The sequence below is a fragment of the Mirounga leonina genome, unplaced genomic scaffold, assembly GCF_011800145.1.
Source record: "Mirounga leonina isolate KUSES-001 unplaced genomic scaffold, KU_Mleo_1.0 Mir_128, whole genome shotgun sequence".
NCBI lineage: Eukaryota > Metazoa > Chordata > Mammalia > Carnivora > Phocidae > Mirounga > Mirounga leonina.
Window position 1 is genome coordinate 20,054,837 of NW_023270320.1, and position 17,461 is coordinate 20,072,297.

Below are 17,461 nucleotides of genomic sequence, written 5' to 3' on the forward strand. Positions count from 1 at the left end.
AGGAGAGGTAGTAAAGACAGTATGTGAGGGAAAACACCCTCATTGAAATTAATACTTTGCTTCTTTGGTGGGGAAAGCATGGCAATCAAGAGCTGATTTGTAGGTAATGGAGCAGTGCTGACAGTAGAAAACTGAGAAGCAAGGGATCGAGAAGGTTAGAAAGGAAGAGCTTCAAATAGTTACCATCCTGACCAACAGGATAGGTGAACCCAATGACCCAGATGATTATCTTCATGTTGAAATGCAAGGAAATTGCTTCTTAAGTGTCTCCCAAAAGGGTTATGCCTCAACCTCCCAAAAGCTGGAAGCCTGTTTATCATGGGAAATTGCTGAAGAATTGACTAATGGAAAGTTCTGGATTTGGATTAGGCCTGCTGTCCGCACAATAATTTCCCTGTGGACTAAGATAAGGGTCATTAGGTTTTTCCCAGTTCCTTGGAGGAACACTGCTTAGATTCAGAGGAGATCAAGAGGACACAAGAATCAGCTATACTTGCAGCACGGCAGCCATAGCAACAACCTTGGCAAACCCTGCACACAGGGAGCAACAAGCCACTCCGGAATCACTGGGAGCCGAGCCAAGAGAGGGAACACTGAGACAAGGACTTCATAAATCTTAAGGATAAACTCCCTGCTCATGAAAACAAAGGACAAGTTCCAAAGCATTTTCTTTGATTTCTTCTGATCTCTCTTTAATTTAAGAAACCTGGCCCTAAAGTCGAGACTGGGTCCAGTCTCTCAAAGAGAAGGACAAATTGCCCCAGAGTCCTTAACATGAAGGTCCATTAAAATATTAAATCTGCCTGGAGAGACTCTAAACCCTGTAACCTGTTCTCAACAGGGATAATATTCAAGAATCTCAGGGGCTTTTAGATACAGGATCAAAGATAACATTAATTCTGGGAAACCTGACTATAAGGAGAGAAATTATTTTGACAATTGAAGTATCTGGAGGAGAAAGTAGCTGAGGTTGTTGAGTTGTGATAATTGTTTGACACAGAGGACCAAAGAAATATTCCTGGGATGGGATCACCTTTCCCTGAGTGTGTAATTGCAATAGATTTATTGCGATTCTAGGGATGGAAAGAGCCTTCAAGGGCGCCTGGGTGGCTCAGTTGGTTAAGCGACTGCCTTCGGCTCAGGTCATGATCCTGGAGTCCCGGGATCGAGTCCCACATTGGGCTCCCTGCTCAGCGGGGAGTCTGCTTCTCCCTCTGACCCTCCTCCCTCTCATGCTCTCTGTATCTCATTGTCTCTCTCGCAAATAAATAAAATCTTAAAAAAAAAAAAGAAAGAGCCTTCAAAATGTTGAAGAGTAGGACCCCAACAATTGGCATGCCAAAAGGAAGTCTCTAGAATGACACTGTATCACCACAATTGCAAATGCAAAAATACAAGGTACATTAGGACTATACCAATTTACATAATATGGGTGCAGAAGAAAGTAGGAATAACCCTTTACATTACTTATCTCTTTAATTCCCTGGTTTGACTAGTCCAAAACAGAGATGGGCATTGAATCAACCTTTCAGTAATCTGTGGTTAGTGATACAGCAAGTGCATTCTGTTAGATCCCTGTTAATTTTGGTCACCATGTAGTTTGCCTTCATTTGGCCAGAATTATACATTTATTGTCCTATTATAGGGATAAGCTCTCGAGCACCATGTTATAATCTAATAAGGTGAAAATTAAATAGGTGCTCTTGACCTGATTCAAATAGAAAATGTATTCATGGGGCACCTGGGTGCCTCAGTCGGGTAAGTGTCTGCCTTTGGCTCAGGTCATGATCCCAGGGTCCTGAGATGGAGGCCCGCGTCGCATCATGCTCCCGGCTCAGTGGGGAGTCTGCTTCTCCCTCTCCTTCTGTCCCTCACCCCCACACTCATGCTCAGCACTTGCACACATACACTCTCTCTCTCTTTCTCTCAAATGAATAAAAAAATGTTTTTTAAAAAAGAAAATGTATTCATTTCATAAGTGGTACATTGAGTAGCAGTCAGAAATAATTGTATCTGAGGCTCTGTCTTCCCTTCTTAGTTTCATTAGTAAAAATGATAGAATAATTTAACAGAAAAAAGAAATTCAAGGGCCCTTCACTAAACAAACTTCTCTGGAAGTACTATTATTTAGAACAAATAAATTATGCACTGAATGAGTAAAAAAAATTGTTTTCCTTAAAACCCATATAACTAAACAGAATGCAAAGAAATAAGCACCATGTATGGATATTGAAATGCCCGAGTATTATGCTGCAATCTCATCGTTGGATTATATGGCCTCCTGAATAGCAGGTTCCTTAAAGTTTACACAGGCAACTTTCTAACCTTTCAGCCCATATAACCAATGCAACCAAGACATGACTCCCCAGTGAACTCTCCAGTGATCTTTTACATAGAATCATTGGCATGTCTCTAAGAAGATGACAAAGTTGTCAAGTCTGTCAAATGGTGGACTCATTTTGAAAATCAGCTGTCAGCCACTTATTGAGTCATAGTTAAAACAGAGCAACTCTTGAGAGAACATCAAGTCTTTTTGTCACCACTATGAATTTGATTATATCTGACATCCTAGTACTCTCAAGGAAAAATGGGCAAATGAGATCTCATTGTTAAATGGAAGCAGAAAAATCAGGAGAGAGTAATGTCTACTCTCGTATTGTGCTACCAGAGACCAGCCCTTGGCAAGGACACCCTTAGTGATTCCTAAGGTATACTGCTTCTTCTAAGAAACACTGTTCTTGACCTCTGCACTTTTCCCATCTGATACCTCCAAGACCTTTACTTTCAAATATTACAAGATATGGTAGCTACCCAAATCCCAGGTTGGGGGCAAACAAAATTGAGACAGAGCAGGGACTGGACTCAAGCCTCCTCACCCAAGAACTTGCAGAGAGAGAAAAAAACAAAACAAAACCTGAATAACCCAGTTCTCTAGCCCAGCTTGTGGGTGCTGCTTGCCATCAGGAAGACAAAAGCCACACGGTCCAAGCAAGTCCCACGGCCAGCTAACAACCAGTTTGCCTCTCTGAGAACCACACTAAGCCAATCCAAGCCACAATGGACCCCTATGCTGACTTTTCACCGATGTTTCCCCTCATTATAATGCTAAAAATCATGCCCAGGGATGGAGATTTAGCGTGCTAATTAGACATGCAATGTTTGAGAAAGCATAATCTCTAAGGGTGCAGGCACTGATGAATCCTCACCTCTACATGGTTAAACATCACCCTTTGCTCCCCGCTCCCCAAGCCTCTTTAAAACTTTCCCTGACCTCTCCTCAGGCAGCCAGCCTAAGGACTCTTTCCTTTGTGCTGTCACCCTTGTGCTCCAGCAGAAGCCCCAAGAAAGCCTTGCTTGGAACTCCTGCTTGACCTCTGGTCAATTTCTACTGCTCAGTGAGTCCAACCAAGCTTGGTAACAATACAATTGAAGGTGGAGTCTTCTTCATGATAACAATTTATTTTCTCAATAATTGCTCCTTTCAAAGTACCACCTCCCGTAACTCATGCCCCATGGCAAATGAGATGAGGTAACAGTCTGGCCAAAAAACATGCCAGAACTTCAGACATACCTGGCCATATCCATCACCATAAAGGGATCTGGAGCAATTCAGATGGTAAGTCCTGAATACTTCTTTTAAAGCACTAGAGAGAAAATAGAAGTAAAGGTGACTTATTTACTGAATTGTGACAAAGAATACATGATTCGCTGGGAGAAAATGGGTTTAAAAAAATAAAAGTAAACACTTTTATCTAAAATTATATTTTCTTATATTTTAGTTATGTTGAGGGGGGGAACTTGATGAAATAAGCACAGATATTCGTTTCTGAATGCTAGAAATGTTAAAATAAATATTAAAACTCCCTTTGACCAAATAGGTGGCAGTGTGCGTATGAACCACTTAAAAGCCAAATCATACACAGAGCTTCAGTGACTGAGGAACCAGGAAATATTGAATATTTTGCGAAACAGAGCCAGGACTTTAATTGAAAGTCCAGAAATCTTTTAAAACTAAGAGACCTCTGATTATCTTTTTTTCCCCCCATATTTTTCTTTTCTAGTGTAGTTCTATGATCCTTCTACTCAGTGGTTGGATACTACTAGGTAAGGCTAGGGTACAACCTCACTACACCCAGATCGTCCTAATCAATTGCACTTTGGAGACCTGAGCTTGAGGTTGCTTACTCTGATGAGAGACAGAGCTACTTTGAGCATATATGGAAACATTTAACCAGCTGTCCTGAGCCATTTGATACATTTTAGCCTCCCATTCTAGAGGGGTGTCTATACAGAGAAGATCCTTGGTCTCAAACTATTAATTATATCCAATTATACATTGAACAGGCAAAGCTGGGACATGTGGAAGAACACTCAACCAGAAAAAAGATCCATCTGTTCTAACAACTAGAAAAACTAACTAATGCTAGCATTCTTGATGCTAGCTAATGAAAGTTGATTTATATACATTCTAAGATTGTCTCTGGGTGATTAATGTATCAACATGATTAAAAAGAACACTAGAACACTTATAGCTATACAACAAAGTAAAGTAAATATCTATTTATTTGGTAGACTATTCAGTAAGTGTTTGTTGCCACAAATCCAAGGCAGTGCACCTGCTCCACATAACTAGAACATTTCATTCCAGCCCTTTGGGGTAGAAATATGAAGAATATGAAATCGTGTGAGCCTCTTAGAGTCTCCTTAGATTTGTTTGACTTTGGTGTCATGCTCAGAATACACTAGTACCCAAACATTAAAAATTGTATGGTATATAGAATTTTGGTTAATAGAATTATATTAATATGTCTAGTTCTATGGGAAACAGCTAATTTTGCAGAGAAAAGGAAGCACTCTAGATGATAGTATAGCCAACCTCACAACAGGCTCTCAATAGGACTCGTGAGAGAATTAAGTCCCAACAGACCAGTTATGTGCAGTACATTAACTTGTGTTCTATGCGTCTAAAATGGCACCAGATATGTTCCCTGGGAGAATTAAGAAATAGTCACACTATTTTTCTATAGGGCTTACTTCTCTTGCAAAACTCAGTTGAAAAAAATTCACCGGTCAACATATGGCCACTCTAATGAGTCAGACTGTGCAAAACTCATCCCTACGCAAAGAACTAAAGTGTTGTTGAGCTGAAAATAATCACAGGAACAATGAAACTTGCTCTAGTATGCTTAGAAAACAGTTGAAGGAAGTGTTTTAAAATCATGTTGTATAATTTATAAGTCCATACTGGAAGAAAAGTTGGTATTAGGTATAAACATTGCCAGTTCAACATTGTTCCTTCATTTCTACATCATCATTTATATATTACCAACCAGGTATAAGAAAGATAATTGTTAAGGAATTTAAATGTCCAAGTGTGACCTGCAGAATTGTTTTGTTCAACCAACTGCATGAAATATGTATCTCTCCTCTTCCTTTCAACTTCTTCAGCACTATCTCTGTGCATGCTACTAGCCCCCAGTAGGTTTGGTTAGTAGGCTCAGCTTGGAAACCTTAGAATAATATGAATTGTAGATTCTATGAAAATATTTAGTTTTGTTCCAATGGGGTGTCATACTAAACCCTTCTCTGTCAGTAGGAAGACATTGAGCAACTCTAACAAGGGGTCAAGGAATTGTATGCATTAATCACACCAGTCAACATATACTATTAACCAAAATACCCTAATACCATATTGTTGACTGGAGGAAAGTGATGTGCCTTAGTCTCACATATCATATATATCTTGAGGATGGTATCATCCTAAGAACCAACAGGCTGAGGTTGAGTCCAACTTCAGTTTATGGGTCTCTGTCTAGATTAAACTGAAATGGAAACATTTTATAAAAGCATCGATTGGGAGAAATCTGAAACCAGGATTTAATTGGACTAACCCCTCCACCCCCGATGTCTAAAAATTATCTTTGCTGGTGGAAGCACCATGCACTGAACACATAGGAGTTGTTTGATGTACTAACTCCTCACTTGCCAATAGTATATCATAGCTTCTTAAATTTTATCATTAGAAATTAGAAACTGCCTATTTATAAGCATAACGCTAATGTATTGAAGTCAGAGTTTTGATGTGTATAAATAATATTTCTGATCATTAGTTAATTCATAAAACTGGCACATACACTGCATTATAAATATAAGTGATGGCCTGAGTGCTTTCTAACTCCTATATGTTAAGTTTACATAGATCTAGAGTCTCACGCATGGTTGATAGCTGTAGGTTTCTGAATTGTTTTGACATTGAAATTAATTGAAAACCAAACTCTTTGGAATTGGCACACCAAAGCTTGACCACACCTCCGTGTATTTAGATTTCTTTTATCATTGCAGTAAATATAGGGAAGTTGGGCAGCTGATAGTTAATATTCCAGGCAGAAAGAATAGTAAATGTAAGTTAATATGTGACTGTTAATAGAACATTTAAAAATGAAACGAAATTAAAAGAAGCAAAAAGGATGACTAATGGTGAGATTTTCCCCTAGCATCCTGAGGATATAATAAATTGTTTTCAAACTACTGATTTGATAATAAACCAAATTATTATTATCCTTCCATATATGCATTAAATAATGTGTTCACACACCACTTTCCTTTAGGAGTATCAAGTGAAATCTATTCAGATACCTAATAGGTCATTTCTTCAGATAGTACAAATTCGGCAGGTACAAATTGTGTTTTGCACCCAGGAAGAGCTGCCAAGATGTAAGTATAATGAGAATACAAGATACAGTGACTTCTTAGTTTTCTGAAAGTTTGTAAAGCTTTCAGTCATACTTCATATCTCAAATCACTACAAGCAGCTACCACCAAAAAAAAAGAAAAGTTAACCTGTATTCTCATCGTATCTCTAAAAATAATTTTTTTATTTGATAACTATATTTATTGTGGGCCATCTTTTATCAGTGTATGGTCTCTTTAAATTTATAATACTTTCTCTATAAATATAAGTTCAGACCCCAGCATCATTTTGGAAGGGACTTGAAATACTGCATAATGCTTACTTGAGGACACGTACTTTAAATGTAGGTATCAAACACTGAACCAAACTAGTTCCTTTTTTTTACTTTTATTAGGAATAAAAGTAAGATCTATTTTATTTATTAAACTATTACTGTGAAACCATTTTTTATTTTTTTACATTTATAAAACCAAGAGGTTTTGAGCTGAAACGTTTCCCTGTCTCTCACCGAGTACACGCACAACTCCCCTCACTCCACACACACATTCCCACGTAGCTTTATTAAAGTTATATCTTGAACACTCTATCCTCACCCCACACATCATCATTAATTTATTTAAGTAATGAGAGGTGGAATTTATTGAAGTAATCGGCGTAACTCCAAATAACATTAAAGCATTAGTAGGTCTTGCCCTTCAAAGCACAACCTGCGGTCTAGCGGCATCCAGCACCACCTGGGACACTGCTAGAAATGCAAAATCTCAGACCCACCCCCACCCCAGACCTATAATTTAACAAATCCACCCTTTAACAAGCCCCCCTAGGTGATTTTGTAGGTGCATTAAAGTTTGAGAAACACGGCTCTAGACCAGTGGTTCTCAAAGTGTGATCTCCAGACCAACTACATCAGGATAACCAGGAAACCTCTTAAAAATTCAAATTTTCAGACCCTACCCCAGATCTACACATCAGACGCTCTGGGGTTGGGACCCAGCAATCTGTGTTTCACCAAGCCTTCCAGGTTGGGAACTGGTGGTGGCTGCTACCATTATCATTATGACATCCTCAGCGACAATGCTGCATTTGGATTTGTATGTGCAAAGCTGTCTAAACTTATCTGTGCCCCTGTCCCAGTCGCTCAGTACACTCCAGCCACAAAGCTCTTTCTCACCAGAGGGACTTCGGGTTTCTTGTTTCCTCTTCCTATCAGGCTCTTATTCTCCTCCTAGGCAGGCTAGCTCCTTCTTATTCTTTACAGCCCATCAAAAATGCCAGCTCCTTAGAGTAGCCCACTCTGATTCATCCTATCTAAATTTGTTCTCTCCTTTCTGTGTCTGAACCTTGTTTCCCCCATAGAGCACATCACAATTCACAGTTATGACATTTATTTGTTAGCTTCCTTGTTTACCATCTGTTTCTCCTACTAGACATTAAGTTCCATGAACTTCTGTCTTGACCACCATCTTCCTTAGCGCCTAAATATTTCTTCCGTATAATAGGCATTAATGAATATTTCCTGAGTAAATGACTAAATAGGAGATATAAGGAAAAAGGTACCGGACTCAGATACCATTATTAATGCTGGTACCACACAGACTACTTCTTTCTGTGATCATAGTTTGGGGGGAGGGGGGGAATTGGTCTTTGCCACTCTGAACCAAGAAAATAAGTGAGCATAAGTTGCCTATGACGTTTCATAATTTTCAGCATTAGAAGTTCTCTAAATATCAAAGTATTTCTCCAAGGAGCCTAGAATTTTGTCATTTAAAAAATATGTTATATAAATAGAACAACTTTCACCTAAAAAGAAATGAGACCAAAACACAGAATAAAAATGTTTAATTCCCTTTTAAAAGTGTGTTGAATTCAATACAATTTGATAAAGGATTTTTCTAAGCCAAAGGAACCAGTGTTACATTTAGAAGGCAACTGACTGCAAAAAAATATATCATCTATGCTATACTTTATTTTTAAAAAGAAATTCAAGATTTTATTCTATGTTTACTATGTTGCAAAAATGATGTCTTTTCTACAGCTCAGGACATCACAACAAAGTAATGGCACAATAAAAGAATTTTTGTTGGTTTTTTTTTCTTTGTATTATCTTCATATACCAGTAAAAAATAAACTCTTTAATAAATAAATATATATAATAAATATTTGCAAATTGAAAATGTATAAATAGGTCCATCCTTAAAAAAAAAAAAAAAGTGTTCCATCTTGGTGCGGCATGTTCTATAGCTCATGTTTCATCCAGCATTTTTACATATCATTCTGTAACCTACAAAATCCTACAAGGTCCTCAGAATTTATGTAGCAATAATCCTGGCCAATGGTGTCAATTTATTTCTTCAACATGAAGTATCTATTTTTAACGTAACTTTTAAAAGTAAACATAATCCAGAGAGGTGAGGTACCAGCAGCAAACCAGGTGGGGTTCCCATTATCCACAGTTCAACAGATTTTCAGCTTCACTCTACCAGTAAGGACTGAACCAGTGTACCTAAGGGAACTTAATCCACTTAGAAAGAGAGGTCTTGCTCTACTTCAAGTCAAAATATGGGGTTTTTGTTTGTTCTCTATATTCTTTCCAAATTCAGCCACCCAGTAGAAAATTCCATAATATTCTGAGAAGACTCCTGGGTTATTATTTTACAATGAGAACTCTGACCAGAAAGAATGGTCGTAGTTTGGCTCTTCAATGAAGACACTATCACGCTTCAACTATACATCAGTATGTCCTTGTACAATTCAGGAACTCTCTCTGGATCCACTGGTCTAGGCAGGAAATGTGTAAATTTCTGATGTCTTTTGGACCTAGCACCATCTCTTGGAGTTCCATCTTTGTTAAGTGCCACAAAATACCTACGGCCAGTGTCTCCATGTTTATATATGTTGGATGAATAGGTATTATACCAGTTCTCTTCAAATTGCTCCCTAAAGATGCATTCAGAAGTCAATTTCTCCTGAAAGAGAGAAGATAACTATCATTTAAAAAAATACTTCTGCGAGAATTTCCTTAGAAAAGTCTCATCTCTGTATTTTTATTGCTTTGCTTATAACAATATCCTTGTCAAAGAAGGGAAAAGGATGAATTGTTTTTGCTTTATTTTGTTTTAGTTCTTACGTTATCCGGAATTCTTTCTTCCAGGAGACTAAACTTCCTAGTAGTTTAGTTCAAAGAACTTTAAATTAAATGTCAATTCTCAGCTTTATTGTCAAATACTTAATAAATATCCAGAACTCTCCCACGTTTCATTTTATCTCCCTCCTACCACCATCCCTACCCAAAAGGCCTGTATTTATCTTGTTCCATTGTTAGATGCCCAAGTTCTACATAGCAAGTCTCTACTATCATTTTGAAACGTTTCAAGATTTTGCTAACATCCAAATTCCTAATTCAAAACCATCATTCCAAATCATATATCTTCCCTAAATGTATTTATTAATTGTTTGACAATACATTTCCCATCATTAACTTTCATCTAGAGGTTACCATTAGGTAAATGCAGTAAAGGCCTAATGATTTCTTGCCTTTTTAAGATGAACTGTATCTTATCCTAAGGGATAGACCACAGTTGCTTTTTGAATCATGGCTTTTTAATTATCCAGATATGGTCAACCAGATATGTGGTTGCCATTTTCTGTTGTTGTCTACAATATCCTAGGACTTCATTCACTCATTTCCTATATATGAAGGTCAGCAACATTTATACTTAGCTATGGAAGATGATCATGGGTAGAGAAAATTTACATTAAATAAATGTAAAGGTGAAAAGAATTTAACATGGCAAGAAGAAAATGTCATTTTTCTGTGTCTCTGGTAGGAATGATCAAAATATGGAGGGAAGTAGAAAGACCCAGGATAATGGGCAGGCAGACTAGCAAGCTGAAAGCAATAAATGTTTGGGGCTTAAAAACTGAAATTGAGGGCTCCTGGGTGGCTCAGTCGGTTAAGCCCCCAACTCTTGATTTCAGCTCAGGTCATGATCTTAGGGTCGTGAGATGTCAGGGTCACGCTGGGCGTGGAATCTGCTTAAGATTCTTTCTTTCCCACTCCTTCTGGCCCTCCCCCACACCCCTCTTGCACGCGTGTGCTCGCTCTCTAAAAAAAAACTGAAATTGAGTTACTATACAACTGCCCAAACATATAGAAATTAATCAGGATACAGATATTTAATTCCTACATATCTGTATTTCATATATTTCTTCTGACATGTATTATTGGTAGTTTTTTTTTTACTGGCAAAATAGTCATAATTTTAAGAATTACAATAATGTTTTTAAAATACATACTGAGCCATAGAGTTCTCCTTTGTCATTCATTCCAAGGTAAAGACCACTGTCCACACCTCTAATACTGACCAGTCCCACTGCCACACTGATGAATTCCAGGATACCTACATTTATAAACAAAATAATAACAAATAATGACATACTTATTAATGAACATGTGACCACTGAAAATCTTCGAAATAGTAGACCAATATTGCTAAATATAATAATGTAGGCAGGTGCTGAAAAGTGCTTATTATCATCTTATCGTCTTATTATGATGATCTTCCCATTTTACAGATGAAAAAAAAACCTAAAAAGAAAAGTTGTCCATCATGGTGTAATGTTAAAGGTATAAAACCTTAAGCCAGACTGACTTGCATAACTTACCGTAAAATTTACAGTAACTTAAAATTTCATAGTAACTTACTGGCCAGTCTGTCCACACAAGTCATTTATCTTCTTTGGAGTTCAGTTTCCTCATGTACAAAATGAACAAAATGCCTCTTTCCAGGAGAGTGATAAGGACTGACACATTTAGGCATTTAACAAATGGAAGCTATTATTATCATAAATTAGTACATAACAGGTGTTCTTAGTTCTCCATAATTCCATTAGTTAATTATATATGTTCTATTAATTGTTTTGTTTTGGTTTTGCTAACTATGAATCAAGTCCATCTTTTTCTCCCAGCAGCCAGTATACCCTATATGGGTACCTTAGTGTTTTATAGTTTATAATTTTTTTTTATATTTTTTATCTGGTCCTCAAAAAACAATTCCCTAAGACAGGTATGGAAGCTATTATTATCCCGATTTTTACACATAAAGAAACTGAGGCTCAAAAAGATTTATTGACTTGCCTAAGAATATGATATTTGGAGTTAGTAGAACTGACGCTTGAACTCACCTCTTCTGAGCCCTAATCCAATGTTTCTACTTCAGGACTATCCATTGATTTCAAAAATTTATAGATTACATAGTATGTGTAATAAGAACCTTGTCACATGGTTCTTGAAAATAAATATGATAGCTCAAAGAGTAAAAGGACTTTATAATTCATTAAATATGATAGCCAAATACCAAGATTTTAGCATGCGAGTAGATTCTACTATCAATAGCTTTCTAAAATTATTTTCATTTATCAATAAATAAACTAGTATCAAACATCCTCCACTTAATACACTAATACACCATAGTAAAAGAAATAATGCTCCCCTTTGCATCACTTTTTTTCTCTGCACACACTAACCTTTGGAATAATTTGTCTTGTTCTTTAGAGTCTTTGCTGAAAAAATATATAGACATACTTTCTATGCTGGAAACTGCCTTTAACAGCTTTCTACCTTCACCCCTTTACTCCTCCTTAAGCTCTACAAACAGTATAAATGTGCACCATTTAGCCTGATTCTTGTTCTTAAGTCATATCTTGATTTATTGTACAAGTTCCTGTTTGGACATGTGATGTTCCCAAGGCCAACGGAAAGTCCAAAATCTGGCTACCCCTTATACGGAGGGTTCTATTCTGTCCAGAGCCTAATTCATTCTTTGGCAGAAACAGATTCTTAAGCTCTAAACATAGATTCCCAAGAGCTCAAATGAGCTCTTTCAAACTATTAGTAGATCGTGTAGAACACTAGAGCTATTAAGGATCTTCTAGCAAGAATACATTACCAAATAGACTATATGTGGCTTGAAAGAGTCAGTGCCTTTAATTGAGACCCAAAGGCAGAGAGAAGAGAAGATACAGCAGGAAGACAGACTCCATAGGATAGCCATTGTAATGATGAACATAGAGGTAGAGAGTAAATGAAAATTAAACATATGGTCAAGCTCATTAGTGAGTGATTCCTGTTAGAAACAAAAAATATAGACCGAAAACATGGTCAGTAGAAGAAGATATATTAATAGAATTTCATCCAGAATATCTCACATATGTATAATTACTTGAAGTTGTATTAAATGTTAAATTTAAATGGAGAAGTGTACTATGGCTCACATGTAACTTAATTCTCTTTAAATATCTGATTTACATTAAGATGCTCTTGTCTTTCAAAAAACAGAAACTGATTAAATGATTAGGATATATAATAGAGCCAATTTTCAAGTACAATGAAATATAAGTTTCAAAAAAATGTTTCCTTTCCATATAAACTAATCATATAACAGGTCTTATAAAATATCCATTTTTTCTTGCAAAACTAAATGGTAAACGACCTATACTTTACTTCTCATTTTAAGATAACGCTGCTATCTTGTAAAAAATATGTAGTTGTAGAAATCACATATATTTTTAGAACAATTGTATTCATGGTTTCAACTTTATTAAACAACATCTAAAACTTAATCCATAACTAGGCATTAATAATTTTGCAATGGCTCACAGAGATTGATGGGAAAAGGTTATGTGTTTTTTGTGTTCCTCTTAAAGATTTTAGCCACACTTTTAAATTCTGATCCTTTTTCTCCTCAAGGAAATAGTATACCACATAGTAATTTGTAATCACTTGATTCTTAAATGGGATTTGACAAGTCTTTCTTATTTATAATATGAGGTGGCAACTAAGCTAATTCCTTAACAAAGAGTAGACATGAAAAACTTTCCTTAAGAGGTAATCACAGATTTTAGATAGATTTTCTAATGCCCAGTGTCCCATAAAAAGACTTGGAGGTACTTTGTCTTTCTGGTATCATTTTCAAAGCCAGCCTTTTTAAGAATCATAATAAACAGGTGAGTCAACCCACAATGCAACCACATCAGACAAATCTATGGAGAATAGGGGAGAATAAAGGAAAAGCCTTTAAAGGAATATGTTTGATCTCAGGTTAAACATTTTTTTAAGTAATGATTCCATGTTTACATATTAGGTAAAATCTTCCTACTGTACTACTGTACAGGAAAACCCTATTATAAATGTAGAGTGAAATCAGACAGGAAATTATTTTAACCTCACTGGGACCTTTTTGTTTAGCTTCTATTGATGTGGTTTTCAAATTCTAAATACAGGATTTTGAATTTTTCATATAATCATTCATGGGCAAATTAGTATAAACTATCAAACATGTAACTTACTCTAACATCACAAATAATCATTCTCAAGCATTTTCAAAATTCTCACTTTGATGACACATAAATGAGTTTAAAAGAAAAATAGCAAAATAATTTCATAATGAATAATTGAATTGCTAGGAAAAGAAGGCAAATACAGAGAGAAGCATATGATGTTATACATGTTGAACATAAACTTTCTTCCTAGTAATTATGATGTCTTAGCGATTCAAGACCACTAGGATGCACTGTAATGCATGGTAGAGGCTGTTCAAACCTCCTTTAGGCTCAGAACTAATGTGGTCCTTTTCCCTTTGTGTAACAGTAGATATTTGTTTTGATATGTAGCCTCCCACCATAGAGTGACTTAAACCATTACAAAATCGGCTTAAGTCATATTTTTGCAATTACCAAATAATTATGCAAAATTTTAGCAAAAAAAATGTTCTAGAAGATCATAATTCTGATATACAACATTTGTTTCTTAAGGAAAAAGGTTAATGAATGTTATCAAGTCTACAAATATTTATAATCTCTTCCCATAGATTTATATCTCTTCCTATAGTCTTGTAAAGAGACACGATCTGAAAGAAGCAACTCGTGTCATGGGGGAAATACAGGTGAATCACAAGTGTCTTAAAGGTGTCCAAGGCTATAGGATGTATCACAAGGGCCGGGGGAGGGGAGGTAGGAAGGGAGTCTGAGTACTACTTCAGCTTAACTTCTACCTGCTCTACTTATAGGCCTTACCACATTTGTGTTCGTTTCTAAATCTTTCTAGTAGCTGAAGGATTTTTTTCTAGAATGAATGGAGTGCAATAATTCTTAAAAGAAAGAAAACTGAGCCACCTGGTGTCAGCAAAGTTCTTTAGAATCAGAATCTCAGCCTCCTCAATTTAGAAACCACTTTCTAAAAGTGACCCCAAGGTTGGCCACTAGGTCATGACACTCTTGACTCATAGTCAATGGGAATTTGGAAGAGATCAGCGGAAGCTGCAAACATATGGGTTTTAAAAAGCTAATTTTCTAAGCCTTTAAGTGCTACCAAATGTCCACCACATGCTCATTTCTACATCTAGAGTTACAAATGCCCCTCACACCGAGATTTACACTTCTCCAAAGTTTTAATGAGGACTGCAAGTCAAAAAAGGAATGAGAGTATAAGAACAAGGGGACGAGGACAAGATAAGAGAAGGCCTTTCAGAAATGAGATTCAAAGAATCCCTCAGTGCTAAGGAACAGACAGAAAGGAAGACAGATGTTGGGCCCTTTCAGGTTGCTGCCAACGAGTAAATGGTTATCTTTTTTAAAATACAATAAATCTCTCCAGTGATGTCCCAAGTTTGATGATCAAAAATCCTTTGAGAATGCTACCAGGTTAACTCTAATATAATGAAAACTCCCACGATGGGGGGAAAGATCCTGAGATGTTGGAACCTGAGAGCATCTTTAAATCATCACCTAATTTAATTCCATCATTGTACAGAAAGGAAGAATTAAGGCTCAGAGTGCTGAAGGCACCTGGCGGTTACACAGCGAGTTAGGGAGTAATTAACAGTAGAGACCGTATGATTTCCCAATGTAGTGTCACAAGGATCATTCGCTTGTTTCTTTCTTTTAACTCCTTCTGCTCCCAGGCATTGCTGGAGGTATTCTGAAACACGTCTCTGTGTTCCCACCCATATCCTATTTCGCTTTCCCATTTCCTCTTACAGACGGTCAATACTAAGATCTCTGCTTTCGCGTTTCACAATTTCTAAAGAGGAGCTTGGCTGAACGACTGGGCATGCTCAGTAGCCGGGTAGCCTTCCCCCCCCGCCCCCCACCCCGTTCCCTCCCTCCTTTTCTCGCCCAAATAGAACTTAAAGAGCTCAAAGAATTGCAGCCAGGTGAGCCTTCCAGTAGCGACGGTGCTCTCTGAAAGTTCATCTGTTACCTCTTCAGGCGTGGACATTTACGTAAATGCCCCCATCCTATACGAGAGTGACCCTCTGAACAGGCCATGAATACATGATTAACTGCATAGCTGTGGGCCATGTTTAAAGAAGAGGAAGCCTTCCGATATGAATTTTTGTTAAGTAAATGGTACTGGAGGAAACGTGAGAGGAAGTAGGAGAAAACAATACAGGGATTTAAAAAACAAAACGAAAACTGCCTGCGAGGTAAGCAGTGCAAGAAAGATGTGATACCGAGTCGCGGTCTTGTCCCGGGCAGCAGAAAAGGGCAGGGCCGCAAGGTGCGCGCGGAGCACCCACCCTTTCTCCTCCCGCCCCCAGCGTCTGGAGCTGCAGGCCAGCTAGAGACTGGCTCGGGAAGCCAGCCGGAGAAGTCCTCCCCGTCCCTGCGCTGGCCCGCCCTTCAGTCCCAGCCCGCACCTCGAACCGGATGGGTTCCGGGAGCTCCCTCAGCACGGGGTGGAGAAGAGGAGTCGGGGGCCTGGGGTGCTGGGGTGCCGGTACGTACCGAAGAGGCTGTGGTCCTGCCGGGTGCCCTGCACGCTGCCGTCGGGCAAGATCTGCAGGTGGAAGCCCGTGCGGCAGTAGAGCTGCCGGCGGCGCAGGATGCCGTGCAGGTGCGCCAGCTCCGCAGCCCCGGGCCCGCCGCGGGCGCCGCGCTCCCCCGCGCCCCGGCGCTCGCCCAGCAGAGGCGGCCGCTCCCCGGCAGGAGGCAGCAGGAAGTGCGAGCCCACCTGCTGGCCCAAGCCCTCCAGGCCGCCGAGGAAGCCCCCGACTTCGGCTAAGGGAGCCATGGAGGGGCCCGAGGGCGAGGCGGAGGATCCGGGAAACAAAAGACCCCAGTCAAAAGTGTAGCGGGGATGGGGAAGTGAATGGAGAAAAAACAGAGCAAAACAGGCGCAGAAAGACCCGGTTACTCCTGTGAGGTCGCTGAATGGACTTTGCACTGAGATAGCAGGGGAGTTTTCACTGTCTTGGAGCGATCTTCTCTCCTTGGGTAGGTGGGAGCCGGCTGCTGGCTTTGCAGGACCATCTATACGCTGCCGCTGCCAATACCAGGCTGGGCTGGGGCTGGGGCTGGGGGCTGAGGCTCCAACTCCGCAAACTGATCAGATCAGAGTCCTGTGTACATACACAGCGAGTATATATGCGGGTCCTCTTGACATATGCTAATCAAGTCCTTTCATGCGCACTGGGGAGGTTCTGTTTGAAATCTTAAACCGGCCTCCTCTCAACACGTTTTTGCTCTTCGGAAGTGACCAAAAGGGGCCCTTGACGGTTCTCTATCCATGCTGTCGCAAAAATCATTCCCACACTTGGCCAAAGCTAGCCAGCAACTTCGGGGAGGCGCAGCTAAGGCCCCTCTTTGGGGGTTGTCTTTGGGACAACCGTGATGCTGTTCAGCTACTGCTGTGCAGCCACCTTTGATGTGAGCTCCTTTGCAGGGACAGATCGCTGCTAAAAAGGAGCCCAGCTTGGCAGGTATATAGAA

The 17,461-nt window shown here is 38.8% G+C and overlaps 1 protein-coding gene across 1 annotated transcript; it reads right to left on the reverse strand.

The window, feature by feature from the left end:
- Positions 1-9,411: 9,411 nt before the first annotated feature.
- On the reverse strand, positions 9,412-16,763 carry FGF20 (fibroblast growth factor 20). Its single transcript, XM_035003868.1, has 3 exons — positions 16,478-16,763; positions 10,988-11,091; positions 9,412-9,657 (listed from the first exon to the last, which is right to left on the reverse strand). The coding sequence occupies exons 1-3, from the start codon at positions 16,761-16,763 to the stop codon at positions 9,412-9,414; spliced, it is 636 nt and encodes a 211-aa protein (XP_034859759.1).
- Positions 16,764-17,461: the final 698 nt, after the last annotated feature.